At 45.0% G+C, this 26,864-nt stretch overlaps 1 protein-coding gene across 1 annotated transcript in view; it reads left to right on the forward strand.

The window, feature by feature from the left end:
• Nucleotides 1–26,864, forward strand: part of DNER (delta/notch like EGF repeat containing) — a 316,523-nt gene that overhangs the window by 122,317 nt on the left and 167,342 nt on the right. Inside the window, exons 2-4 of the mRNA XM_049614770.1 lie at nt 14,512–14,811; nt 17,287–17,381; nt 20,069–20,235. Of these exons, the coding sequence (XP_049470727.1) occupies nt 14,512–14,811; nt 17,287–17,381; nt 20,069–20,235 (562 nt within the window). The remainder of the gene's footprint in view (nt 1–14,511; nt 14,812–17,286; nt 17,382–20,068; nt 20,236–26,864) is intronic.

Below are 26,864 nucleotides of genomic sequence, written 5' to 3' on the forward strand. Positions count from 1 at the left end.
GCAGCTGTTTCCACTTAAGGTTAGAATAACTGAAAAGAGAGCAAAGGGAATTTTTGTGCCCGCAGAGAGAAAAAACACACATCAAAGTAGTTAAGAGGCCAGCAGGTACGCAAGCATGTGAAGCACTTTGCAGCTTAAAGCAAGAGCCTTTCCCAAATAAGGTGAGCCTGGTTTCCACTCTATCACCTGGTATCGTGGACATCCACAGGGTCTCTGCCAACTTTTCTGAAGGATCCTGGGCTACCAAGCCTAACAGGTATGGAGTGCTGTGCCCATTCAGAAAATGCTCTGACTGAAGGATGCTCTCAAGGAAGGCAATGCCCTTTCTTCCATTCAGGCAATGAGTATTAATTGAGTGCCTGCTATGTGCCTGGTTCCCCAGCTCCTTGCTATCCCACCTAGGTGGCATTTGTCATTTATGCCTGTTTTAAAAGTGGCGGAGTGAGCACATTTTAATATTTGGAGACTACCTTTGGGGTCCCCAACAAGAGTGAAAGGCTCTTTTGAAAATGGGGGACTGAGTGGAGTCTCCACCCTGGCTTAACTTACTTCCCTTGTTTCCTAAGGCTTCTAGAAAGGAGGTCACATCCAGGAGAAAAATACAGGCTGTTGCATTTCGATTCCTGCTGACATCCTGGCCCCTGTGGCCTCATGTGGCCGCTGGGCTGGGGGAGAGTCTCTGTGGAATCTGGGAGCCCCTCGTCAGGGCCTAGCACCCGGGAGGAGAGCCCAGAAGGAGCCTTATACTTGCTTTTGGGCAAAGGCAGGTTCGATTCATCACCTCTGCCAGAGGCTCCAGGGTTCTTTCAGAAAGGGGAGCTCTGGGCACAGGAAACTGTCAATATGGGGGTGCACTGGACACCGCCCTTGACAAGACCGTCTTCACAAGGGCCTCCTGCCCCGGACGGTTACTTGCCTCTCCCACTCAGGTTGTCCCACTGGCCACAGAGTGGGCCGGCAGGTGGCAAGGACATGTCCTAGGAAACTCGCCTCACATGTGGCCTGTTCTCCACTTGAGCAGAAGAACTTGTAGTTTTCTCCATATGCCACCTTGTTAACCCCTTAGGACTTTGGCAGTTGCTGCTGTCCCTAGAGGAAGCCCCCTTTCTTGCTCCTTCTTGACCCCTGAGGCTTACTTTACACAGGAAGATTTTCTGAGTTGCTATGGTAAGTTCAGTGCCCCACCGCCTGTTTCTCATAGCATCCTGTATGCACATCCCATGCCTCTGACTTCGCTGTGATAAAGTCATGGTTTGTTCATCTGTGACCCCATTAATCACTAACCTTAGGGCTCGTGCCCACATTGCCAAACCTTTTCCATAATGGCTACCCTGAGCCTATGAGATTGCCTCTTTCATCATGTCATTGCTAGATATAGAAATTACCATTAATTTAAAAATTTAACCTTGGGGTGCCTGGGTGGCACAGTCGGTTAAGCGTCCAACTCTTTGTTTCAGCTCAGGTCATGATCTCATGGTTCATGGGTTTGTGCCCCACGCCAGGCTCCATGCCGACAGTGCGAAGCCGGCTTGGGATTCTCTCCCTCTCTCTCTCTCTCTCTCCCTCCCCTGCTCGCCCTCTATCTCTTTCTCTCAAAATAAACAAACATTTAAAAAATAAAAACTTAACCTTTATTTGAAGAAATAAAATTCTAAATTTCATAATAGAATTCCTGTGATTGCTATGCTAAAATGTTAGGATCTGACTGTGCTGGGCACTGTTTTTAGGGTGTGTTAGATGCAGGCACAACTGACTGAATGGGAGAAGACATCGTGAATTAAGGTTAAGTAGACTGCGAAAGATGGGGCTTACCTTTAACTGCCTGGTGGGTCAAAATAAGCCAGATAGGGATATACGGTAGGTCTTAATTTTTTTTTTAATTGTCAAGTATAACACACATACAGAAAGGTGCGGAAATCAAACACGTACGGCTGAAAGCATTATAAACTTATCAGCTCTGTAACTACTGACCAGGTCAGGACTCAGAATGGTGCCCTCCAGCCTCTTTCTGACCCTCACCTGTCCCTTCTCCCCAGTGGTAACCACTGTCCTGACTTTTGCATCGTTCGGTTTCGCTGTTTGTCATCTTTACACAAATGGAAACAATGTTGTGTTGGGCCACTTATTCACGTTGTCGTGTAAGACTAGAGTTGTTTCTTTTTCATTGCTGGATAGTATTCTTTGGTTTGGGTATACCACAATTTATTTATACATTCTACTCGGTGAATATTTGAGTGGTTCCACTTTTTGGCAATTGTGAATGGGCATATGAGCATTTTGTGTATGTCTCTTGGTGCACATTTACTTGTTTTTCTATTAGGCATATACCTGGGTGTGGATTTCTGGGTCAGAAGGTAAATAGTCCCTCAACCTCAGGAGATAACACCCAGTAGTTTCCAAAGCAGTTGTACTAACATACACTCCATCGCTGATTTATTCTTCCTATTGTATTCTGTTCTCATCAACACTTGACTTGTCAGGCTTTTGATTTTTGTCCTTCTTGTAAATGTGTAGTGATCTCTTACTGTGATTTTAATTTGCATCTCTCTCATTACTAATAGTGTTGAGGAACTCTTCTTATATTTTTTGGCCATTTGGACATCATTTTCTGTGATGTGCGTGTTCAGGTCTCTTGCCCATTTTTCTATGGAATCTCCACCACACCGCCTTCATTAATGTAAAGAATTCTTTATTCTGGAGATGAGCCCTTTGTGGTTTACATGTATTGCAAATACCTTCATTCAATCTGTGGCTTGCAATTTTGCTCTTTTATTGGTGTGTTTTGATAAAAAGAAATTTGTTATCCTGGTGTAGTCCAATTCATTAATAATTTTTCCTTTATACTGAGTGCTCTTTGCGTCCTGTTTATTAAATATTTATTCATTCTAAAGTCATGAAGATATTCTCTGCTGTTAGCATTTTGAAGCTTTAATTTTTTGCTTTTCATTTTAGGTATGTAATGCACTTACAATTTAATTTTGTGGTGGATGATGTGAGGGAGGAGACAAGCTTAATGTTTTTACCCATATGGATATCAATTTATTGAAAGGACTATATTTATTGCTCTGCCCTGTTCCATAAATTAAGTGTTCATATGCGATCTTTCTAAGTCCTAACTCTCTATTCCAGTGTTCCAGTGACCATAGAAATTCCTGATTTGGGGGCACCTGGGTGGCTTAGTAGGTTGAGCATCTGACTTTGGCTCAGGTTATGATCTCACGGTTCGTGAGTTTGAGCCCTGCATTGGTCTCCCTGCTGTCAGCACAGAACCTGCTTTAGATTCTCTGTCCCCCACCCCCCGCCCCTTCCCCGCTCACACCCGCTCTCGCTCAAAAATAAGTAAACATAAAAAAGAAAAGAAATTCCTGATATAGAGCAAGCCCTCCTTTACCGTACTTATTCAAGAATGTTTGGACTATTTGAGGCCATTTTGTACAAGAACAGAAAAAAAACTGTTATGATTTTTGTTGCAATTTCATTGAATCTGTAGATCACTCTGGGGAAAATCTGAATCTTTGTAATACTGAGTTTTTAATCTATGACTATAATAGCCCCCCATTTACAAATTTTTGTCTCAATACTATTTTACTATTTTATAGTTCTCTTTGTTGAGGCCATACACGTCTTTCATTTGATTTATTCCTAGGTTTTTGGGGATTTTGGGGGGTATATTGTAAACAGAACCCTTAAAAATTAGTTTTTGTTCATTTCTGATAGAGATGCAGTTAAAAAAGTTTTTGACCCTGTATCCAGTGAACTTGCTGAAGTTCCGTATTTTAATAGTTTTTCTGCCTGCATAATCATACAGTCTGTGAATTACAACAGTATCTGTTCCTGTTCAATCCTTAGACTTTCTTTTCATTCTCACTTCCCGGTACTGCCTAGGACCTTTAGTGTGATGTTCCTTGGAAGCGGCCACAGCGAACGTCCTTGCCTCTTTCTCAGTTTCAGTGAGAAACTTTTCAACACTTTACCAGTTACATTTGTGGAAGGTTTTCCTGTAAATTAAAGAAGTACCCTTCTATTCCTAGTTGTCTAAAAGTCTTCACTCCAAGTGAACGTTGAGTTTAATAAAATGCTTTCCCTGCATCAGTTGTGATGATCCTGAGACCTTTATGGGAAGTTAAATTCCCAGTCTGCTGCAGGCTTCTTTCCCTGAGTCGGCCCGGAGATAAAAGTTGACATACTTCCTGTGTTCATGGCATTGTTGCTTTGTGAAAAGGGTTCGCCAGGATGTATGAGTATCTCTAAAGAGAGGCGGGACAAGAAATGTGGGCACTGTCCTTTAAGTTTCCGACTCAAGGAACTGGCCTGAATGATTAAAAGGAAAAGGGAAGAACAGTCATCTCGTGTGAGGCTGGCGTGCCTGTGCCAGAAACGAGGTTTTGTGTGATCCCTTAGGATTTAGTGGAATATGGGAACCAAGGGACAAAGGGTCTGCCAGGTTTTTGAAGAACGGTTATTTTAAATTGATACATCTGTGACTGAGCAGGGCTTAAGGAGTCATCAGTATGACTGTGGACTAAGTGTGTTAGCCAGACTAAAGCAAAAGCAGTACAATCTCAAGATCGTTTCTAAACAGAGCGTGTTTTAAAGAGACGCTATGAAAAAGTGGGAGAATAATTAGACATGTAGTAGTTTATTTTTAATGGATTCATTTCACAGTCAGAGATTTGAGTTCTGCTTGTAATTTCCTCTTAGCCTACTTACAAAATGTAAGTGCACCCACATGTGAAAATCAGGACAGGCTGATTTCAAGAAAGTCAGCTCAGAATTGAGGGCAAAAAAAGGGACTGTTTAGATTAGTATTGGAATCATTTCTCAAGTCACTCTAGAGTCCCTACTGCAGAGGTGAAGAAATACCAAAAGGTGAGAATGTGTGTTTTACTAAGACACATTCTTACTGTGTCTTGGTTCAGTAAAATGAATGAGCATTTTTATTATTTGGATTTGGGGGGAAAAAAAATCATGGGATGCATTTCCTGGCAGAGTCTACTCCTGGCATAAGCACTGTAGTGGTTCTTTTTTTCCCACATCTTTACTCTAGTGGGTAAGCAGTTGGTGTTGGAATAGAATCGAGATCTTTATTGAACAAAGTGGGAAAAATTCCTTTTTAAGGCAAATATACTGTGAGAGTTGGATTCCAACAGTGTTCATTTGTCTTTCAGCATGAAGATGACATTTGTAACCAGCGCAATTGCTATTTTGGACAGAGAAACCTCATATTAAGAACGGAAAGGCCACTAAGGCTTTCTAGTTCCATCCTTTCCTTTTACAGTCGAGGACCCCAAGTCCCAGGGAACTTTGTTGCCTTGTCCATCCAGGATCATCCACAAGCGGGAGTAAAATCACCAGCTTTCTCTACTGCATCATAATGCAGATGCTTGATAGCATTTTTCCAGAAACCCTAAACTCCAAATTCTGGAATCGTCTTTCTCATGCCCCACCCCCCCCACCCTTGCCCAGTGCGCACATGTAGACAGTCTTCTGCTATTTCAAGGCCCTTGGTCTGTGTCACTCTTCCCCACCCACCTTCCTCTGGAGCTCTGCCTGTTTCTGTATCTAGCCTGTGCAGTGGGCTGCCCATCACTCGTGTTCGTTTAGTTCAGTGGGTGGGTGGGAGGGGAGGGAGAGAATTCCCACATTTCTTCCCATGAAGGACAGGTGGGCGTGTGACCCTTTCCTGTGGTCTTGCTTGGTGGCGGACTGTCTAGAAATTATGCCTTTCATAACGCGGAGATTCATTCTGCCCGGTGCTTGCACAGAGTTATGATTGGAAGAGTATCTGGTGTCTGCTTTGCCCTGACTTGTATTGCAAGAGGTCCTTCTGTGATTTAAAGTTCGTGCATGCCAACCCAGTAAGAGAGTTGGGTGGGGAGAAGAAGTAGATGCAATCGCTATCAGCTTTATAAAGGCTCTGTTCAAGCTTTTCTTCTTCAAAGTCTTCCTAGACGGGTCCACGTACCCGCTTTTTCCCTTTTGTGAACCCCGAAGTCAGTATCGTCTAGATGAGGGACTGGCCACATAATAAAGACTGTAGAGGTTTCATGGGCCAGATCATCTCCTCGGCACTCTGTCCACTGCTGATGTGGTGCAAAGCGGTCAAACATAAACAGATGGCTGTGGCTGTATTCCAACAAAACTTTATTTCCAAAAACACGCTGAGTTTGGACTGCAGTTATAGTGTGACAACCCTGCTTCATACCAGCAAATTCTCAATTTTGCGGTTTGGACCAGGTATGGCAGAATCATCGGGGGAATGCCGAGTGATACAGGTTTCTCGGCCTCACCCTCGGGGTTTTTGATAAGCAGCCTGTGGTGAGGGAATCTGTGGTTGGAAAAGTTACTTGGGGCGCCTGGGTGGCTCATTCGGTTCAGCATCCAACTCTAGGTTTTGGCTCAGGTCATGATCTTGCAGTTTGTGAGTTCGAGCCCCTCACTGGGCTCTGCACTGATAGCACGGAGCCTGTTTGGGATTTTTTTCTCCTTCTCTCTCTCTCTGCCCTCCCCTCCCTCCTCCAAAATAAATAAATAAAAACTTTACAAAATTTAAAGAGTTCTTTACTTGATTCTGCTGCTCACATTACTAAAATGATGGTCCATTCTGCTTGTAAAAATTTGTGTGTGCACTTATACAAATAAGTACATGAGATTGCATCTTGTGTTTAAAATATTTTAAAAAAGACACGATTTTTGTACACATCTTTCTGTGTATTATTTCTGTGCCCTTTTTATTGCGGTGCGGTCTTTTATTGATCTGTAAGAATCTATATAATAAGGGATTTAGTCCTTTGTAATATGTTGTACAGATTTTCCTCCATCGTGTCGTTGCCTTTTGACTTGATTTATAGAGTCAAATGGATTTTTAAAACATTTTGATGGAGTGAAATGCATCAATCTGTTCCTTCAGGGCAGTGGTTCTGAACTGGGTGTGATTTTCTTGCAGGGGGGACATTGGCAACATCTGGAGACATTTTTGGTTGTGACAACTGTCACTGTTGGCAAGAGGGGTTCTGGCTTCCAGTAAGTAGAGATCAGAGATGCTGCTAAAACACCCTGCAAGGTTCAGGGCAGCTCCTGCCAACCAAGAATTATCCAACCCAAAGAGTCAGTAGTGCTGAGGTTGAGAGATACCTCTTTCAGGCTTCTGGTTTTGTTCCTTGCTGCATAAGGAACCTTCTGCCTATGATGCCAATAACTACCTCAGAATCTGTATTTAAAAGTTCCTTAACTGATTTTTCTGCTTAGAAAAATTATTAAAGCAATGGCCCAGAGGACTCTTCTTCTTTTTTCTTTTTTCTTTCTTTAAATATTTGTTTATTTTGAGAGAGAGAGACAGCGAGAGCACACAAGCAGGGGAGGGGCAGACAGAGAATCCCAAGCAGGCTCTGTGCTGATAGCAGGGCTCAAAGTCACAAACTTCAAAATCTTGACCTGAGCTGAAACCAAGAGTCGGATGCTTAACCGACTGAACCACCTGGGTGCCCCTCTACTTACTTCTTAATACCACCCACACGTGCCCCTGAGTTACTTCTCTTGTGTGCCTACATCTTCCTCCTCGCTCCTTTGTAAGTGCCACGAGCCCACCATGTCCCCTTAGCGACCTGTGTGGCCTGGGCCACGTCACAAGCTCCATCGGCGCGTATAGGCCCTCCTCCGGGGCCTTGTTGGGTTTGGGCTCCTCAGACGCCCTTCCCATTCCCCGGATGACTCTGCCCGCTGAGCAGCGGGTATAAGTGAGAGAGAGGTGGCTTCAGGGGTACTTCTGTGGACCCTCTGAAAACCGCGTCAGTGAAAACCACGCGGCCGTCAGCAGACCCCCAAATCCCAGAGCGGGAGGAGGCCTTGAGATGCTCTGCCCTCGGCCCTCACTTAACGCCAGAGGGACGTGTGTCCAGAGCAGGCAAGGGTCTTGGCCGGAGCCTCTCAGCTGCCTGTGCCGACTGACGCCAGGACTGTTGCTCAGCCGGTCCTTTGTCGTCAGAAAACTCCTTTCTGCTGTCTTTGCTTTGCTGAGAGCCGCCACTGTCACCTCCGAGAAACGAGTTCTGAGACCCACTCATCATCTACTCATTTCAGACCTGCGGTCATCAAGCCCATCTTCCCTGTCAGCATTAGGGACTTGAACTCCTCGAACACACGATTGTTAATAGTGGACTTGCGTCCAGGCAGGGTATTGATTGCACATAGACTGCTCAGGGGAGTCCAAGTTCATGTGCCTGGACCTTCTGTTGGACTGCAAGCTCTTGGGGCTTTTTCATCTCTCTGACCCCTCTTCCAGGTACCTTGTCTGGAAGGTAAACCCACCTGGTGCTGGATAAATGTCACATCAATCACTGATCAGCTGTACTGAGTAGGAACGAAGCTCATATTCTTGAAACTAGTGGGAAAGGGTCACCTGGGCGGGTGGTTCCATGGGCGCCTCCTCGGGTTCTGTCACCCAAGTGATGCAGATCCTCCATGTGGAGGCAATCCTGCTAGCCTTGACTTACTCATCTGATGACCCTGAAAATGGGCTGTTGTTATACCTGTTTTAAATTTGACCTTCCAACCTGTTTGTGTGCCGATGCGGGGGTGGAGGGTGGCATTAGAATTGCCAAAAACGGGACAGCAGACAGTGTGCGGAAGGAAAACAGGTCATGGCTAAAGTGCCACATGGGAGGTCCTGCAGATGACGAGTCCTCAGGTCGGCAGGCGCCTTCGCTCTGGTCTGGCCTCCCATCTCGCCCTGTGCACCCCATGCATCCCCATGAACGCTCCTGCTTGTAGTGTAAATGATCTGTAACAGGTGAAAAGTCTAAAATGAAATATGAAAAGAATAGTTTCAGATTAGTTCTGCGATGTGAAATATTTGGCTTAAATAGATGACTAATGATACAACAACAAACAGCACTTAATGAGCTTGCTGGTGAATTGTAGGCGGAAAACCATTAATCCGTGGGCTTTCTCTTTATTCTTTCTTATAGCCGGTATTACAAAGACTTAATCATTTACCCCCCATCATTAGAGGCTGGGAATTATAGCCAAGAAAACATTGCCTGTTAAGTTTTGAGTATCCCCAAAGTCAAGTCTATTCATTATGATATTTTGGCCTCATTATACATTTCAGCAGTTTGGCTGTTTCCTGCTTAAGGTTCAAACTTAATGGGATTCCAGGGCATAGTGACCTCTACAACAGGTTCATAATTGCATTTTATCTTATATTTGCTGTTACGCAATTGAAACAGATTGGCTTTTTTTTTTTTTTTTTTTTTTTTTTTTGAAACGAAGCCATCCTGAAGTGTTAGAGTGAAGTGTTAGAGAATACAATGGCAGGTAGTTGTCATTGTTAGCAAAGCAATTAATACACAACCCAAGAAAGTAGTAGTAATATGAAATGATTATTTTTTAAAATTTTATTTTGAGCGAGAGAGAAAGGGAGGGAAGGAGAGAGTATGAGTAGGGGAGGGACAGAGAAGGAGGGAGAGAGAATTTCAAGCAGGATCCATGTTGACACAGTGAAGAGCCCAACGCGGGGCTCGAACCTAGGAACGTTGAGATCATGACCTGAGCCGAAATCAAGAGTCAGACGCTCAACCGACTGAGCCACCAGGTGCCCCTGGAATGGTGACTTGAAACAAGGGACCAATGACCTTGTAGTGCATTCAGCTCTCTTTGGTATCCCAGTGTGCGTGTGTGTGTATGTGTGTGTGTGCGCATGCCTGTGCTCCCATCACATCAGTCACTGTTTTGAATCCCTGTAGAAATCTGTACAACTGACAGCTTCATTTTGAGCTTTTGTTGTCTTTACTAGGAGCATGTCTCCCGGCAGCTGTGAGTCAGGCTTCACTTCATCCCCATGCTGCTCCTGCATTCTGCTCATCTGTGAACACAGCATTTCTTAAACGACATCTTTAATTCTCTTCACATTTTCCTTCTAGCTCTTTATTCCCGAGCTGGTGGAGCTGACTCCAGGGCACGGCAGGTTGGACACTGCTGTGGGTCCTGCCCTTTGCACCCAGATCTCTCCACCAGCACCCAGGGTGATGGGCTTCAGCAGTGGCTCACCTGGTGGACAGTCCCTGAGCACCAGAGGAAGGCGACTCGGTGTTGAGGGCCATCTGTGACCTCCACAGAGACTTGACTCTTTCTGCTCCCCTTCATCAAGGCAAAGGCGGGACATTATGCTGGCTCCGCCTTACCTCTCAGGTCATCAGAGACTTTCCCCCTTTTTAAAGCTGATTTAAAGTTATTTCATTGCTGGGGCACCTGGGTGGCTCAGTTGGTTAAGCATCTCTGACTCTTGATCTCCGTTTAGGTCACGATCTCAGTTTGTGAGTTCGAGCCCTGCATCGGGCTGTGCGCTGACAATGCGGAGCCTGCTTGGGACTCTCTCTCTCCCTCTCTCTCTGACCCTCCCCTGCTTGTGCGTGTGCGCGCGCTCTCTCTCTCAGAATAAATAATGAACATTAAAAATTTTTTTATTATTTAATTGCGATGAAGCATTGTAGGGCAGATACACAAGGCATTCCTTGACTTTCATTCTGAAGAGCTGGGATGGGACCTTGGGAGAATCCTAATTCCATTTCACGTGGCAATACACGTCACAGGCTCTGGTGCTACCTGTATCTAGTATCATTCATTCATTCATTCATTCAGTTGTTCAGTCATAGTGTATTCGGCAGCTCCTGTGTGCCAGTTGCTGTTCTTGGGGCTGGGGGTGGGGGTGACCACTCAAGTAAACAAAACAGGGAAAAGAAACCTGATCTCACAGGGGTTTACAGTCTAGTGGGGCCAGATACAAAATCAATATAGAATAAATTGGTAATTTTTTCCCACATTGTATTAGAACATTAGCTGTTTTAGTTGAATTGTGTGTTCAGGGACGTCCTCATCAGAAGATGACATTTGAGCAAAGACTCAAAGGAGGCTTTGGGAAGAGACACAAGAAATGGGTGTTGTGGGCAGAGGAACAGCCAGTGCTAAGACCTTGAGGTCGGAGAGTGCTTGGAGAGTTGGAAGAACAGTGACGTCAGTGTGTTTAGGGCCAAGTGAGGCAGGGCAAGAGTGGGAGGTGAGGTCCGGAGCTGGGAGGAGGGCACATCACCTGTGGCCTAGTTAAGACTTTGTAAAGACGTTGGCTTTTATTCTGAGTAAGAGTTGGTCAGTTGCTCAACATCGCTAAGCCTCAATGGTAGTAAATGTACTTACCTTGGAAGGTTGTTGTGAGGAGGAAGTAAATTAAGAAATGTAAAATGCTAAGTGTAGTGGCAGGCACCCAGGGAGTACCCAGTGATTTGCAGGTCGAACTGGTTTTGCTGTTGTTGTTCTTAATGTGCGTAATAGGTTACTAGCTATAAACTCCTTAGGGGCAGACACTGTGTCTGTTTGTTTTCTCTTTTAGCATTTTATTCCCAGACCTGGTACAATTTATGTCAAATAGTAAGACCTCAGTCAGTATTCATTGAGTGTGGGGCGCGTGGGTGGCTCAGTCAGTTGAGCGTCTGTTCAGCTCAGGTCATGATCTTGGCGGTTCGTGAGTTTGAGCCCTGCGTTGGGTTCTGTGCTGACAGGTCAGAGCCTGGAGCCTGCTTCGGATTCTGTCTCTTTTTCTCTCTCTCTCTGCCTCTCAAAAATAAATAAACTTTAAAAAAGTTTTAGAAAATATTCATTGAGTGATACCATTATACCTTTATTCTAAAGAAGCATCCTGAAATGATGGTCTAATTGGCTTATATTTAACCCTTAACTTATTTTCTGTTGCTTACAGAAAGAGAACCCTTACCTTTTGCCTTCTCCACAGGGATTGTTTTTTTTTGGTGTCATCATAACCATCAAAGTTGCAGTGCTGTGGTGTGGACAGAACTCAGAAGATGCGATGTCGTTCTGGAATAGTTCTTTTGTAGTGGCTGTGATGGGTCACTCAACTCCTCTCTCCTTGTGTTTCTGAACAGTGATACGGGTTCAGAAAATTCCCTCCTTATTTCAGGGTTGTTGTGAGCACAAATGAGATACTAGATGGCAGTGTTCTTTGAAAACTCTAAATGGCCACCTTACAGGGAGCAGTAGGTATGATGCATGGCGGCCTCTGATGTCCAGGCGATGGCTGTGCTTTGAATTCTTTCTGGGGAGGACTTGCTGATGTGTGCCGTACCTCGGTGGTACCTCTGTGGGGTCTGGCTGTTGCCCACAGTGGAGCAAAAGCCAGGGGGTGTCTCTGGTCACCAGACAGGTGGTCTTTGCCTTAGGAATGTTTTTTTTTTTTTTTCTAAGCTTCGCAGTGGAGGTTTAGGCTGCCAGAATTAATTCTTCTAACCATCTCTTCAATTTGTTTAAATGATTTAAATGTAGTTCTCTGCTTTCAGGCTTCTGCTAAAAGTCTTAATTTGTGACTAGGTCAACCTCAGATGTTATTATCAAAAGTCGATTTCAGAAACATGGCTTATATGTCCCCTTTATCAGAGCTAGTTAAATTCTCCTTCCTGTCAGATGATTCTTGAGGGGACACACCATTCCGCAAATAAATCAGAAACAAGGTAACAATATTGTGACCAAAAGGGCGGTTTACATATGTCTCTCATCATGCCTTGCTTTCCAGATACTAATTGAGCTCTTTATTTTTTGAACACTTAAAAAAAGAAGCCTCACCGTGTTTTCTGTGTTCCTTGACATGCTAGGAATAGTGCCATGAACATGGTAGATGAAGTCCCTACACTCTCAGAGCTCACCTGTTTGGGAGAGGGAAAAAAAGGGTTATTTCAGATTTTGTAGTGAGGGAAGCCTTCTCTGAGGAGGTGACGTTTGAGTACAGAACTTTGTGAAATGAAGCAGTGAGCCATGGAAAGCTTGGGAGAAAAGCATTCCGGCAGAGGGCCCAGCAGGTGCAAAGGCCCTCATGTGGAAATGATCTTGGCATAGTCCAGGGACATAAAGAAGGTGAGGAAGGGAGAGTGTAAGGGAGGAGGGAAGAGAGGACATCTCTGACATGGGAGGAAACTGGGTTTTACTTTAAGTTGATAAGGATTGTAAATATTTAAAATTATTTACAGCTTAAATATTTTCTTCTGATACCAACCCATCTCCTTTTAACTGAGATTCTATGAAGGAATCGCCCAGTGATAGGCAGAGAACGTGGTGGCATTTTTGGAGTTTCATTTTCATTCAATCCAAAATCCCTCCATATTCCTAAAGGAGTTTGTTGGAAATTGTCTGACAAGCGCAATTACCAGGGTGAGTAGCTGTTTTACCATGCAGAATTCTGTCCGCGTGTGTTTATGTGTGAGTTCATTTCCACAAGAGAAATTGAGGGCCTCATTTCTCTGTAGTCTGATCTTTACCGAGTTCTATTTTATGATCAGCCCTCAGAAGCCAGAGGGACATCAGATAGAGGTCTAATTTTCTGTTCACAGGAGCAAATGATAATTGAAAAAGTGGGGAGAACATGTCTGAAGCCTTGAGCTGTCTCAGGAGAAGGCGCTGATCATTTCGCATTGTTTTGTACCGCATCTCCAAGCAGAAACGCATGGTGATTTACAGGTCAGCAAAGGGCACCAAGATAAACACTTTCCTTAGGAGCATTGTCACACTTTAAAGTCACGCAAATGAGGGGCGCCTGGGTGGCGCAGTCGGTTAAGCGTCCGACTTCAGCCAGGTCACAATCTCGCGGTCCGCGAGTTCGAGCCCCGCGTCGGGCTCTGGGCCGATGGCTCGGAGCCTGGAGCCTGTTTCCGATTCTGTGTCTCCCTCTCTCTCTGCCCCTCCCCCATTCATGCTCTGTCTCTCTCTGTCCCAAAAATAAATAAAAAACGTTGAAAAAAAAAATTAAAAAAAAAAAAATAAAGTCACGCAAATGAAATTGTATCTTCCGTATCTTGCAAGGTCACATGTCTCTGGGATCACCCTCCAAAATAATGAGGTAGAAACTTCCATAAAGTTCTGCTTACTGCTCTCTTCGGGCAGGCTTACCATTGTCGTGTAAGCCGATCATTGTGGAAGCTTTTAATTAAATAACATCACTTTAAAAGGGGTTTTCCTCCAGTAGAAATTGGGAGACATAGGTAAGCACATCTTTAGGGGAGATAAGTTAGTTGGGCGGTCATTTCTCATGAGGAAACCTTGCAGTGGTCCATCCAGGACGTGGAAAAGGAGGTTCCAGTTTCGATCTCTAGTTGTTGTCATGGCTGCTAAAAATATTAAAGTTGATATCTTCCTAATGAGCCTCAGTTTTAAATGCTTTTGCCTTAGAAAATTCCTGTAAGTAAAGTGTTGCTGAAATCAACATTATTTCGGAGCTTGGGTTTGGGGCAGCTCTTCACTAGGTGTGTTCTTGCTGGTCACCTGTTACCTGTGGAGGGGTTAATGTCGGGGTGACCTTGGGAGGCTCCCCCACGACAGCACAAGTAGTTAGGAACTCTTATTCCGCAGGAACAGCATTTCCTAGAGCCACGGCTCTGAGACACGGAGCTCATTTCCCAGCGATGGCACCACTTTTCTTACGAGGGAATAATTGACCCATTTATGGTCTTGTTTCAGCTTGTTGCGGATTCCTGTGCCAGCAGCCCTTGTCACCATGGCAACTGCAGCAGCAGCAGCAGCGATGGCTACCTCTGCATTTGCAATGAAGGCTATGAAGGTCCCAACTGTGAACAGGCGCTTCCCAGCCTCCCCTCCTCTGGCTGGACCGAGTCCATGGCCCCCAGGCAGCTTCAGCCTGTCCCCGCCACCCAGGAGCCTGACATCATCCTGCCCCGCTCTCAGGCGACCGTGACTCTGCCCACCTGGCAGCCCAAAACAGGGCAGAAAGTTGTAGAAATGAAATGGGATCAAGTGGAGGTGAGAACGTTTGATTGCATATGTTTTTATGTAAGAAACCAGTGAGGTTAAGATAATGCCAGCGGTTGCAATATTGGCAGTAACAACGGAAGACCTTTAAGTTACCCTCTTGACAAAACAGGGAGTCTGAGGTTATTCCCGCCTTCACTTGTGTGTAGATCCCTTTTGGTTACGCAAAGGGGATTTTTCAATTATGACTGTTTTGTGGGCATCAAGAGTGTAAGCAATAAAAGGAAAAGGATGAAATTATTTTCTGGAACGATATCCGTGTATATTTCTGTGAGATCGTTTTGGATTCGGCACAGAGAGCCCAAGGAAGGGCCATGTAAATGAACGTATCACGGACCCTCCACCGTTGACCTAATTTTCCTCAATATTATGCTTAACTCCTTGTTTATTTATTATGATTCTATTTCTGGTGACTTGCAGCCAATATCATTTTAAAAACAGCTGCTATCAGTGATTTCTAAAATATGTCGAGACTGCATTTGAGAATGAAATTTCCAAATTTTATTTATTTTGGCAATAACAAATTCCATTCATTGACTCTCGTCCAGTCTGGGTTTGGCTTGTGCTTCAAGCTCATCAGAAGTCTCATTTTGAGGAATTTTCAGCAGATCCTTGAAAGTTGACATATAATCTAAATCTGTTAGCTAGGAGAGTGGAGGAGCAAATCCAAATCATGACTTTGAGGTGATATCCATAGGGTATAATTCCGTTCCATATCTTGCATTTTATAGGACATCCTGTGATTGTATATTATTGCAGATTTTATAGCTCAAACGACAAAACACATAAATCTTTGTGTAGCAGTTTTAGAGTCAAAGAATGTGTGTAGAAGTTTCTCTTATCATTGTCAAAGAGACAAGGTAGCATCTCTTCTTTCATTTTCTTGGGTAATTGTAACCAGTGACCCATTTTTTTTTTCATTGCCACACAATTTATCAAGGCCCTCTTCAGACCGCAGGGCAGTGCTTGTAGCCTACCCAACAAAACTCTGGACGTGTTCTGATTTCAGACTTTTAACAAATGCTTTGAAGTTATGGTTTTAATTCCTCTTTGCTGAATGACTCACTTCTTGAATGTGAACTAGATTTGATTCTACATTTGTCAAGGAAGTGTCCTTTAAAGAAAATTTCTCCCCAACCACCCATTTCAATCTATTTATTTAAAGACCTCCTGTCCTGTAGTTGGTAAACGTAAAAAGAAACGCCTCGTCTTCTTGTCATGCTGTAATTTCTTAGGCTGTTTCAAGAAGCGGGTTAAAAGTTGCCAGAGGAAGGTGTGAATATATTTGGGTTTCTCCTTTCGTGAAATAGTGATGCTTCAGAAATGTGACGCTATTTGAAGTCTTAAGGGACTAAAATTGTTGTAACAGTTGTCTGTTGACATAAATTTAACAAGTCGGGCTTCCATCTTTGAATATCCATGGTGGGCTTACTTTCTGGCATTTGACTGTCAGGCCTTCTGGGGCATATATTCTCAGCATTGGGTGTGGGTGGAGGTGCTGAGAATTTCTGTATTGTTCTCAGTTAATTCAGTGACGATGGACACATATAATACCACCCCCTTTAATGTTTCTTTATTTTTTTTGAGAGAGAGTGAGCACAAGCGGGGGAGGGTCAGAGAGAGAGAGAGAGGGAGAGAGAGAATCCCAAGCAGGCTCCACGCTGTCAGCACGGAGCCCCACGCAGGGCTAGATCCCATGAACTGTGGAGATCATGACCTGAGCCGAAATTAAGGGTCAGACACGTAACTGACTGAGCCACCCAGATGCCCCTAATACCCCTTTGTTTTGACTCTACTGGGTGAAGACAGTGCTCATGGCATGAGGAGTAAATGATTAAGTTGGTCAGAACCACCCCATTGGACGCAGCTCAAGCGTTCACAGTGTATTTTCTGACGAACACCATTATTCCCCCCCTTGAACTCCCTTTACGTACACATCAGTGAAGGTGTAGTCCATAGGGGAAAAAAAAAATAGGCAGCTTCCCAGTCCCCTGGCCTTAACGCATGCTCCTGAGACCCACCTCTGCACAGGGCAGGGTCACCCAGACTTAGCGCTTCTTGCCTACTGTTCGTTTTAAGGCTCGCTCTCCTAGTTAATGCTTGCTGCACAGAAGCTAGTCCTTAAAGCCTGTCCTCTGGTTCTCCAAGCATTGAGTCCCAGACTGAGCATAGAGCAGAGGCCACTGACTGCTCGCTAAATGGAAGACAGCGGGGAGTGGACCCCTGCAGCGTCCTGTTCATCAGTCATAGCGATCTGGGAATTGGTAGACGCTCTCAGGAAAGCTTTGGCATTTCAGGAAACCAAGTGGCAAAGCTTTCATTTTCTTTTGAGTCTGTACCATGTCACCTGTCTTCTCTCTGTCTCCACCTCAGCGTCACCCAAAGGTAGCTTCTGGAATTTTGCTTTGTAATATTATCCTGTGTGATGATCAACCCTGATAACTTGTTTCTTCCTTTTTTTCCCAGGTGGTCCCAGATATTGCCTGTGGGAATGCCAGTGCTAACAGCTCTGCCGGTGGCCGCCTGGTAACCTTTGAGGTGCCACAGAACACGTCGGTCAAGTAAGAAAACTCGCAGTTACAAACCATTAAGATCGATACTGTGACCCTATGCTGGGTTGTGTCTGTCCATGTAACTGGTCAGTCCAGTGAGAGTCATGAGCAGAGTTCCATGTGTAGATGTGGCCTAAGTGGCTCAAAATCGAGAAGGAGCTATTTCAGGAAAGAATATTGCAGTGGGGATCCTGTTGGGTGGAGATGTGGAACTGGATGGGGTGAGTAAGGTGCGAGATAAGAAACCTTCACTTCCCAAGTGACTTTTGCTTCCAGAATTCTTTGGTGTCTTACGATTTGAATGGGCTGTTGGTTAAATTCATGTGCATCATTTGCCCCAATTTAAAATCCAAACATTACAATTTTATCTGAGAAGAAAGTGTTTTGTTTTGTTTCTATTTTTTTACTTTAATTAATTAATTTATTTCTGAGAGGGAGACAGAGGGAGAGGCAGACAGAGAGGGGGACAGAGGATCCAAAGTGGGGTCTGTGCTGACAGCAGAGAGCTTGATGTGGGGCTCGAACTCACAAACTGTGAGATCGTGACCTGAGCCAAAGTAGGACTCTTAACCGGCTGAGCCACCCAGGTGCCCCTTGTTTTGTTTTTAAACTTAAGCTCTTTCAAACTACATACTGCCCAGGGAGGTGGGCAGGGATGGGGAAGAGGCAAGGGGTCTGCCCCTGCCGTGTGTCAGGTGCTCTGTGTCACTAGGGAGTGGGGTGGAGCCAGCCCTGGAGTGACCCCGTCCCGTCTCCCACTACTCATTCTTCTCTGATGCTAATTACCTGTCAACCCCCCCATCCCCATGTAGCCAAATGGGAGTTTGCTGTCCAGTCTTCAGGGACTTTAGAAGGCCGAGGGACATGTGACCCTGGTTAACTAGTGCTCTGTATCAACTCCCTAGTAGGGGGGCCGTGGGCACTTTGGGACTCTTCTATTCATACAGAATTGTTTTTGCCCACCTTGCTTTCTTTTTTAAAATGTTTATTTTTGAGAGAGAGAAAGAGAGTCAGAGAGTGTGAGCAGGGGAGGAGCAGAGAGAGGGGGACAGAAGGTCTGAAGCAGGCTCTGCACTGTGATAGCAGCAAGCCTGACGTGGGGCTTGAACCGTGAGATCATGACCTGAGCCGAAGTCAGACGCTCAACCGACTGAGCCACCCAGGCGCCCCTGCCCACCTTGCTTTCTAAACAATGGGGTCCCTGAAATGTTTGGAAGGGGGACTTTGTTACGTTGCCCCTGCGTCCCCTCCCCCCGGGGCCTTGAACTCAGTCTGGTGGTGGAAGAGTCAGAATGGGCAGTGAACTCCGCACCGGGAAGAAGTCCCCGCGGGGAGAAAGGTGTGGCATCTGAGGCAGCTTCCAGTGCTACCAGCAGGGGGACCCCGGTCCTAAGTGTTTCATTGCTCATAACACAGATGATCTGTGCTAGTCAGAGCTGGCTTTGGGGAGGATCAGTCGTTTCCTTTACGTGTATGAAACCGTCTCATAGTGCTTTCTTGTCTGGGTCATATTATCTTTCTTTCATAAGCCTTTCCAAATAGTTCTGATCCTCTATCCCTTTAAATACTCTACCTGCCCCCCGATCAGCTTGAAATTCTCCAGGCCCCTTCTGGGCTTCAGGACTGGGCAAAAATAGCAGGTTGACCCAGGCTGAGTCATCTCTGGGTGCCCTGAATTCACCTGCAAGAGTGGCTAGCCCCCGTGTACTTTCATTTATTCACGAATTCAGCCTTTTACGAAACCCCGACTGAACACCCAGCCGCAAGCCAGGAGCTCAGCGCTTAGTACGCCGATCTTCTCCCGAAGGTGGAGACCTGGTTTTCTAGGAGCACAGAGGAAGCAAGGGACAGCTTCCGGGCGGTGGGAAGGTGGTCAGGGCAGGTCTCAGAGAAGAGATGACCCGTGGGCTAAGCCTTGCAGAATGTCACTTAACCAGGCATGCGAGGAGGCAGAGGTTGGGAGCTGGGAGGGAACCTGGTTGGGGAGGGACAGTGGGTCCATGTCGCCGGAACGCTGGGCTGCAGGATTTGAGGCTGAAAGGGGAACTGAGGCCGAGGCCGGTTTGCTTCCTAGCGTCTCATTCTTTGGACTTTACCCTGAAAATAAGAAGCCAGGAGAGGCCTGGAGCATGGGAGGTGACACACTTTTGCTTACGTTGGCAGCACAACTCAGGTGGCCATCTGGGGATGCAGGACACATTTGTAGTAAATTCAAGCAGGACTCATATCGTGTGGATGTGGAAAGATTTGTCTCTAGAAGAACTCAGTGTACTCTTTTATTTATTTTTTTTTAACGTTTATTTTTGAGAGGAGGTGCAGAGGGGCAGAGGGAGAGGGAGACACAGAATCCGAAGCAGGCTCCAGGCTCTGAGCCGTCAGCACAGAGCCTGACGTGGGGCTCGAACCCACACACTGTGAGTTCATGACCTGAGCTGAAGTCAGACGTTCAACCGACGGAGCCACTCAGGCGCCCTAACCCTTTTATTCGTGATGAAAATTGTTATTCGAATGTGAGTTATCTATTGGTGTTTTCTGTGGTATATTTTGAAGCAAGTGGGAGACCTTTGTAATGATTTCCTGAGACCTTTGTGGATGTATGTATATGTCATTTTATTTTTATTTTTGACTTGGATGGACTGGTTCTAAGATGAATTTTTCTGAAAGGGACTTTTGGTTTACTTCACCCCCGTTTTCAGAATTCGGCAAGACGCTGCGGCCTCGCTGATTCTGCTGTGGAAGGTCACGGCCACGGGATTTCAGCAGTGCTCCCTCATAGACGGACGGAGTGTGACTCTTCTCCAGGCGCCTGGGGGTCTGGTCCTCTTGGAAGAGATGCTCGCCTTAGGGCACAATCACTTCATCGGTGAGTTACAGAAGTCTGCCCGTCAACACATCTGTTTCCACCCAACCTTGGTTTGGGCGTTAGGGCGTTTTGCTCAGATAATCTGAGTTCTGGCCATCAACAAAATGTCCTCCATTTTCGAGGAGGTTTTGCTTAAACATCCAAATTGATTTATAAGGTAGCATCTCCTGTGTGGCTCGATATGGAAAAAGCGTGGGCTCTGCAATCCTGAGACTATTCGTATCCCAGCCCCGGACAGAGCATCATAGATGTGTGATCTTTGGCACATAATGTTCTGAATCTGCTTTCTTTTTGACTCCAGTCTGCAAGATGCTGGACAGGGTACAGTGGGCAGGAATTGTGGGCAACTTCAGGCACCGAATGTTGGTATCTCAGAAAAAACCCTGTTCTCCCTTGATTTACACCTGACCTAGAGCCCGGGGCACAGCACCTCGGAAGCGATTGGCTACATCTGAGCCTCTGACTCACAAATGACTTGAGGACTACATCTTCCCCCCGGGCTCCTCTTCTTCACCCACCTTTCCCTCCTGGGTCACTTTTGACTTTTCACTTTCTCGAATAGTGTCAGTCTGCAATTTCACCTGTCCTAAACGACCACATGCCCGATTAGCCCAATTTTCAAGTTCCTCTGCCCTAGAGTAGAAATGGCCCTCGTAAAGCGTGACCCCCCACTCACTGCCTCCTGCCCCTCCCAAGGGCGACATCTGGGCGGTTTCCAGAGGACCCTTCCCCTGGTAGGCATTCTGACTGTACCCTGTGTTGCCTTCACCCCTCACCCAGCGCAGAGTATCTTTGGGGTTGGAGCTTGTAACCCCAGCCCCTCTGCTGGCGGACATCGTCAGCTGCTTTATCAGAGCTCCTTGCATCCCGCCGCCTCTACTCAGACGGGAGCTCAAGTTCAGCCTCCACCCATCCCAGTCCTATGCACCCAAGCAGCCCCTTGCGTCCTGCTGTTTATACCGCTCCCTGTCTGATCATATATGCTAACAGTCCTCACCTGGGGAGGGGCAGTGACAGCGTCTCTCAGGGGTGTTGTAAGGGTTCATTAAGATAATGGGTGTGAAAGTGTAAGTTACAAATGTTAGGGATGATTCTAGGTACCTTCTCTAGCTTGTTCTGAGAGACCCTAAATATTTTGCTAAATGAAATGGAAAAGTATATGAAAGACATATTCTCTAAGGTATATATTGGATCCAAGTTTCATAATGAAGACAAACTGGTGAAATGAAATGCTCGGCTCCATATAATTTTTGTCACTTTTTCATTTGGTCGACCCTCCTCTGGTAAGAAGGCCGTTTCCCAGTCTTTGGAAATCCAGCTGTGGAGTGGTTGGGGGATGTTACTGGGTGGAGAGCTTGGTGTGGGGACAGACATACTGGAAAAAGAGAGTAGGGTATTTCATTTCGGACTGATGTTTGTTCAGATAGCTGTTGGATTACAGCATGATGTAATATTGTCCAAGTCAAATCTGAATTTCACTCCCCAAAACATACTTCCCCGTCTGTTGTAACAGTTCATCTAAAAGGATATAGTTTGTGTATTTTGGTAAATAGTTTCAATTTTATTTCGTATTGATTTTGTCAGTTTTTCTTTTTAGTGGATTAAGCTGTCCTCTGACGTGGGGCTAACATTTCACAAAAACATATGTGCTGTCATCACTCTGTACAATGTCGTTAGTGTTACCAGAAACTATCCATTCGAAATGTTAGCTTACCTTTGATATTACATTTAGTTGTAGCATAACTATAACTTGAGACTGATGTTGGGGTTAAGGGTAGAGATTAATAAAGAAGGATTTTCTAGCATTAGTATAATTTTATACCCTTAAGATACACGGAATTATGTGAACTCTAACAGAATTCGTGCTCATTTTTCTAACAAACAATTGCATGGCAGTGTATTGCTCCTTACAGGAGTAATTTTTGAAAATTTAAGGTGGTATATTAATAACTAAGGAATTTTTTTCTCAAAAATTATACTTGAGGTGCCAGACGATTTTGAGATGAGGTGATGGTGATTTTGAGGAACATGCTTTATTTCTCTAAGCTGCTATTTTCCTTTTGGAAAATTTGTGGTCTGATGTCTTTTTAAATTTCATAACTCGAACACATTCTAAGTGCTTTGGGCGGCTTTGTATTGGAGCTCACAATCTTCTAGTGTTATTCTCTTTCAGGATGGGGCCAGTCTTGTCCTAAGCTTTTTCTGAGGAAGAATGGCTACCTTCCTCCCAATGGACCACAGGCTGCCACACATTGCCGGCTCCTTCCTTTACGAGGTCTTTTCATCTTAAAGGAGCAAGATTTACCTTTTGTAATCATCGTGGAAGTCTTATGTTTACTGCATTGATGTGTGTTTAATGTTCTTTTTAATTTTTTTAAGGCAGCTTCTTAAAATGATTTATTTTTACAATACTGGGCTCTCTAGACACGAATGCATTTTAGCTAAGAACCAAAAGACCATTCTAAAGAGTACAGAGCCTCCATTGACAGACAAATGGGATGCCAGTGCGGGTGGGAGAAAACTTCTGCACCAAAGGGCCAGTAAACCTCCAGACTTGTGGTGCTGTGTTCTAGTCACTACCACTCCTTTCTAGAAAGAGAGGCACTTGCAGGAATTGACTGTCCCCTCTCTGCCCTTCATTCTCAATTGGGTCCACTTACAGAATTGATGACCAAAGGTCTTTTAACATTTCTTTTTAATTAACATATTTATTTTTGAGAGAGAGAGAGAGACAGAGAGACAGAGAGAGAGAGACAGAGACAGAGAGAACATGAGCAGGGGAGGGGCAGAGAGAGAGAGGGAGAGTGAGAATCCCAAGCAGGCTCCATGCTGTCAGCACAGAGCCTGACCTGGGGCTTGATCTCACGAATCATGAGATCATAACCTGAGCCGAAACCAGCAGTCAGATGCTTAACCAGCTGGGCCACCCAGGTGCCCCTGTTGCTCTGTGCAACAGTGTAGAAGAGTCCCTATGTGTTTTTGGGAGACAAACTTGGTCATCGTCACTGGCTTTACACAAATATCCTTTTTAAAAGTTTATTGCCAAGACCCTGTTAATGTTCTACACGGTCCAGATGATGATGTACTTATATTTGACCTATTTCAGTGACACTCCATTGAATTAAAAGAAATTTTTTTTGATGTTTATTTTTGAGAGAGAGAGTGCACAAGCAGGGGAGGGGCAGAGAGAGAGGGAGACACAGAATCAGAAGCAGGCTTCAGGCTCTGAGCTGTCTGCACAGAGCCCGATTCGGGGCTCAAACTCATGTACCGTGAGATCATGACCTTGAGCTGAAGCCAGACTGAGCCACTCAGGCACCCCCACCCCCGCCACTGAATTTTTAAAACAGATTCCTTTCATTGACATTGCCTTATGAATATTTATACCCTTTGATCGAAAGAAAAAGATGATAAAACATTTCACAAAACATGTAGCTCTTCCTTCTGTGCCTCAGTGCATCACCTTTCCCTCCATGTTGTCACCCAGTTTCAATGCTTCTGCCTGCTCCTTAATCATCTCTTTGCTTTTCCTAAATGTGCTTCTTTCAACTATGTTATTTGCTTTAGGCACTGTTTTGAGGTCAGTCACTAACTTGACTTTTGTGTCGCATTGTCTGCTCCATGGCGAGCAGCCCTGGTGCTCAGGAGCTTACTGAGTGATTCATCCTCTCCCTGGTTCATGGCCCCAGATAGGAAGGGATTCATGGTTCCAGTTGTATTTCCATGATAAGCAGTTGTCGGTCTTGTGTAAGGTACTGTTTTTGTTTTTTCACTTGGGGTTGCTTGGACACATTGCTGGGGTAGACACTCTCAGGGATGAGAGCCCAGCCAGCTGTCTGGTGTGTGGGCTTCGTGTGAGAAAGCGGTTAGAGGTTGTTGCCATTTCCACAGGGTAGAAGCCCCATTGGACTCCTTTTCTAGATTTTTCTTTCTCTGGTCACCTGCCCTTAGGCTTATCTCCCAGTACTTCTCCGTGGTCTCTGTCCATCCATTGCCTGTCCCGTCCCCACCTGGACCTCCCCCCTGCCTCATCTTGTCCATGCCTCAGACCCCCCAGATCTGTTCTTCTTTGAGAACTCATTTAAACTCTTCTTATTTGGAGTGGTGTAGGAGGAAAATGGCCAACCCAAAATTCTACTCTACCTGGATTCTGAAATCCTCTGAAACTCTACTTATGAATTCTTATAAACACACAGGCAACCCTGGAGTATTCTCACAGTTCTTATTTTGATCAGAAAACCCAGGTGGCGAGGCATGTCTGCTTTACCTGTATTTCTGCTTACCTGCCTGTTCAGAGAAACCCCTACGTTTTCCTTCACACTTTTTTCTTTTATAATCCAGATCTGTTGTTAACCTCAATCTGGCATTTTTCTTTCTTTCCCCTTCTTTGAAATTATTTTCATTTTGACCCATCTCATTCCCTTCTCATTCTTTCTTCTTCTTATTTTTTAATGTTTATTTATTTGAGAGAGAGAGAGAGAGAGAGAGAGAGAGAGAGAGAGAGAGAGAATATGAGCAGAAGAGGGGCAGAGAGAGAGGGAGACACAGAATCTGAAGTAGGCTCCAGGCTCCAAGCTGTCAGTGCAGAGCCTGACGCAGGGTTCGAACTCACAAACTGTGAGATCATGGGATCATCTTGACAGTGGTCTCACTACTCGTATTCGCCTCTCTGTCTTCCCTCATTCTCTTCTCCTGCCTGTAACCCACTGTTTTTCTCTATAACCTTTTACCATATTTATATCATTCTTAACAATGTGTAGTACATTTCTGACATCTAATTTATTTCATAAAAATGAGTGCATTTTTTTGTTTAATCCACACCAGTGGTATTTTGTTCATGACCTACTAAAAAGCCGCCCTTAGGACTTGAGATCTGCTTCACCTTCATAAAGAAGTGAGTAGTGCAAGCTGTAGCCCGTAGCAATGTCCTTGTAGGAGTTGGGCTCACTTCTTCAGGATTACAGCTGCGAAAGTAGCCACAGAACCCTTGAGATAATGACTTCCAGGTCTTTGTAGCTGATGTTCTAACTAGATGAGAAATTTTCCCATTCTGCCTGTGCCCCCTGGGAGGGAGTTATAACGCACTTTAGGTTTCCTTGATTCTAAATTTTCAGCTTAAAAAGATTCTTGTCCTGCAAAATGATTTCTAGAGCAATGTGTTCTCTTTAGTTTCTTCTCTTGACAAATAAGGGGGAGTAACACGGTACTTTAGCAGGTACAGTGAAAGTTGAGACTTTTCCTTTGGTCAGACTCCACTGGTGCAACAGCCCTTCACAGCCTCAGGGTTTACATCTTTATGGTCTTGACTGATAATTGATCCTTATTGGCATCATGACGTTTCCTTGGAGATACAATCTTTTGTAGGATGGCAGTTTATATACCGACTTAAAAAATGTTTTTTAAATGCTTTAAACTTTTATTTTTTTGAGAGACAGAGCATGCAAAAGTGGGGGTGGGACAGAGAGAGGGAGAAGAGAGAATCCCAAGCAGGCTGCATCCCCAGCACAGAGCCCAACGCAGGGCTTGATCTCATGACTGGAAGATCATGACCCGAGCCAGAATCAAGAGTTGGATGCTTAACTGACTGAGCCACCCAGGCACCCTGACTTTTTTTTTTGTTAATGACAGAATTTTAAACATACAAGCAACTGATACTTTATTCTTAGTAGAAGTTCCTAATCTGGGCTCAGTTGGACCATGGTTCTGTGGCAGCCATGGGAGTCAAAGGTTACTTTTTGAGAATCCCATGAATCTCCTGAAAATACGCTGCAGATTTTTACGTGTTTGTGCATCCCTCTAAGACAGGGCTAAAAGTTCATTGGATTCTCAGAGATATCTGAGTGCAAAAATTTTAGAGGTGCTCACTTTAAGCTATGTGTGTGATCCTTTGAGGATACATATGCTTTTCAACATTCTCTGTCCGTTTAGCGATGTTTCTTTTGACAGACTTACCTGCTTCCTGTGTCTCCATATCAAGGAACTTAACCAACGTTCATTTAGGGCAGCAGGGCTGTGGGAAATACTCAATTCTGTGTTAGTTTAGAAAGTACACCGTGCATGCCTCTCATTTCCCAAGCACTTTGCCAGCCTGGAAATGCAAACATGCTGTAGGTGGGGTCTCTGAGCGAATGGGGCAACAAAGGCAGAGACGGGTGCTGTGGACAAGGGACGTGCAAAGTGGCACAGGGTTCAGAGGAAGGAGCAGCCACCTGCCAGGGGAGGTAGGGCAGGCAAAGTGCTCTCCTTGGATGTACGAAGTGCAAGTGTATGGCATTTTGATGGCACAGGAGTCTGTGTCATTCAGATAATTTAACGATAGTGCTAGAAGTTGATGAATGGCCATCACAACTGGAAATAGAATTTAATTTCAGCAAGCATGCGATGGCAGATCCCATCCATTCCTCCAACTGCCTCTCATGTTGGGTGTGAACAAATTTCTATAGAGTGAAGAGCTCCAGGTGTGAATTTTATTTCTTGGGCTCTCTGTTTATCTTCAACGGGCAAAGGAGGGACCGACCCTCTAGTCTTTGACAATGGATTTCCAGGTAGTCCTTTGGAATCCTTCACGAAAGCTCTATTTTCTTATTCCTGAACTCTCTCTCTTTCCTCCCTTTGGGTAAACTATTCCT

This window comes from Panthera uncia (genome assembly GCF_023721935.1).
Source record: "Panthera uncia isolate 11264 chromosome C1 unlocalized genomic scaffold, Puncia_PCG_1.0 HiC_scaffold_3, whole genome shotgun sequence".
In the NCBI taxonomy this organism is placed as follows: Eukaryota; Metazoa; Chordata; class Mammalia; order Carnivora; family Felidae; genus Panthera; species Panthera uncia.